The 1,705-nt window shown below is 40.5% G+C and overlaps 1 protein-coding gene across 1 annotated transcript; it reads right to left on the bottom strand.

Moving 5' to 3' along the window:
• Nucleotides 1–589: 589 nt before the first annotated feature.
• LOC110031978 (nuclear transcription factor Y subunit B-3-like) lies at nucleotides 590–1,705 on the bottom strand. Its single transcript, XM_020735453.1, has one exon. It carries the CDS (start codon nucleotides 1,299–1,301, stop codon nucleotides 735–737), a length of 567 nt encoding a protein of 188 aa, XP_020591112.1. The 5' UTR covers nucleotides 1,302–1,705; the 3' UTR covers nucleotides 590–734.

Here is a 1,705-nt window from a genome sequence, read left to right as displayed (position 1 = left end):
TCTTATAAATAAATATGACAAAACTCTGACATTCCATATTTAATTTGCATCTCTCCTCATCTAAATCAACAGACTTTCAAGTCATGTCATAGAAAATGTGTTGAATCTTATGATAGATCCCTCTAGCAAGGAAGTGCTTCTTGCCACTTTTGGGAGACCACAGGAACGATAACGCTCATAAAGTGAAAAGAAGAAAAATGCTGTAGTTTTTTTCTTTGTTAGATTTTTCACGTAAAAATTTCTAGACGATAACTCATTTTTATGATAGCATGTACCAGATGATGACTCATATACCGTAATGCCTCGAATTTGCTAGCGCACATTAATTTTAATGTAATATTAAAAATTTAGATGTTATGAATGAAAATAGAACAAAGCTAAGCTTACCAAACAGAAACTTAATCCACTATGTGATATGTTGAATCATGGCAGAATTAATTATATCTTCTTGCCTTCATAGTTCACATAGCTCCAATGAGCACGGCCCAAAAGCTCCACTCACACCAAAACTGAAGAATTAGTCTAAACAGATTGAACAAAGTAACATCCACTGATCAGCATTATACAATATAATACATGCATGAGTCGCTGCCATTCAAAATTCATCCAGTTTTTAAATAATCTTGCACTCTCCTCCAATCTATTATATCAAAATACATATTTCAGTTCTTCATCATGAAAGCAAATACCATCATAAACAGATCAGAAACAAATAACAAAAAACATTAGAATAATTAACACAGATCATATCCTCCCTTGCCTCTTCCAATTCCAGCACCAGCAGAAGAATTCCCACCACCGCTTCCCAATCCGCCTCCCTTCCCACCCATATTATGGTGCTGAGGATGGTATGTAGACCCATACATCTGTCGCCCCATCATCAGCATCCCCCCTCCGGCGAACTCCTCTTTCTGCTGTGATTGAGCTGATGAAATGCCCTTATCGCCTTCCAGCTCTCTGAACTTCTGCAAATAAACCTTGAGGGGTTCAGCGTAGTCTTCGAAGCCGAGGGTGGTCATGGCCCAGAGAAGATCATCGCCATTGATAGTCTTGCGCTTCTCGCGCTGACACTTGTCGGAAGCCTCGCCTGTGATGAAGCTGATGAACTCCGAAACGCATTCCTGTACAGTCTCCTTGGCGTCTTTTGAGATCTTGGCGTTTGCGGGAAGGGCTTTCTTCATTATCCGGCTTACGTTTGCGATTGGGAGTAAGCGGTCTTGTTCTCTCGGGGATGAGAAATCGCTGTTGGTAGCTCCGCCGCTGTTGTTATTGCCGGCGGATTCGTTATCGGAGTCCGCCATTTTGACGCAAGGTCGCCTCTTTTAGTCAAAATCTTGAGTTTTGAAAGGTTTCCTGTTTTGTGGTTCCCAAATCCGTAACAAAAAACTGATTTTTTTTTTTTTATCTGCTGAATCGAGCGCAGGTCGGGAAAGAAGAAGAGCCTATTTCGGGGGAGTTTTAGAGAAAACGGTGATTCAGTTCCGGAATACAGGGATGAAGAAGAAGAATAAAAAGAGGATTTTTCATGAGAAAAGAAGGATAAAAACCAAAAAAACAAAACTTTCTCAATAGCTTCAATCAGATTGATCGATTTCGGTAATAAAGAGTTCCAAGAACTCTGCTCGACTCCATGGATGAGCAGGACTTCGAGGAAACAGACAAGAAAAAGAAACGTAGGCGACTTTGCGAGTTGGAGAGAAGGTAC

The sequence above is a fragment of the Phalaenopsis equestris genome, unplaced genomic scaffold, assembly GCF_001263595.1.
Source record: "Phalaenopsis equestris unplaced genomic scaffold, ASM126359v1 Scaffold000873, whole genome shotgun sequence".
Lineage (NCBI taxonomy): Eukaryota > Viridiplantae > Streptophyta > Magnoliopsida > Asparagales > Orchidaceae > Phalaenopsis > Phalaenopsis equestris.
The sequence above is the reverse complement of the archived record's forward strand: the minus strand, read 5'-3'. Positions and strand labels throughout refer to the sequence as shown.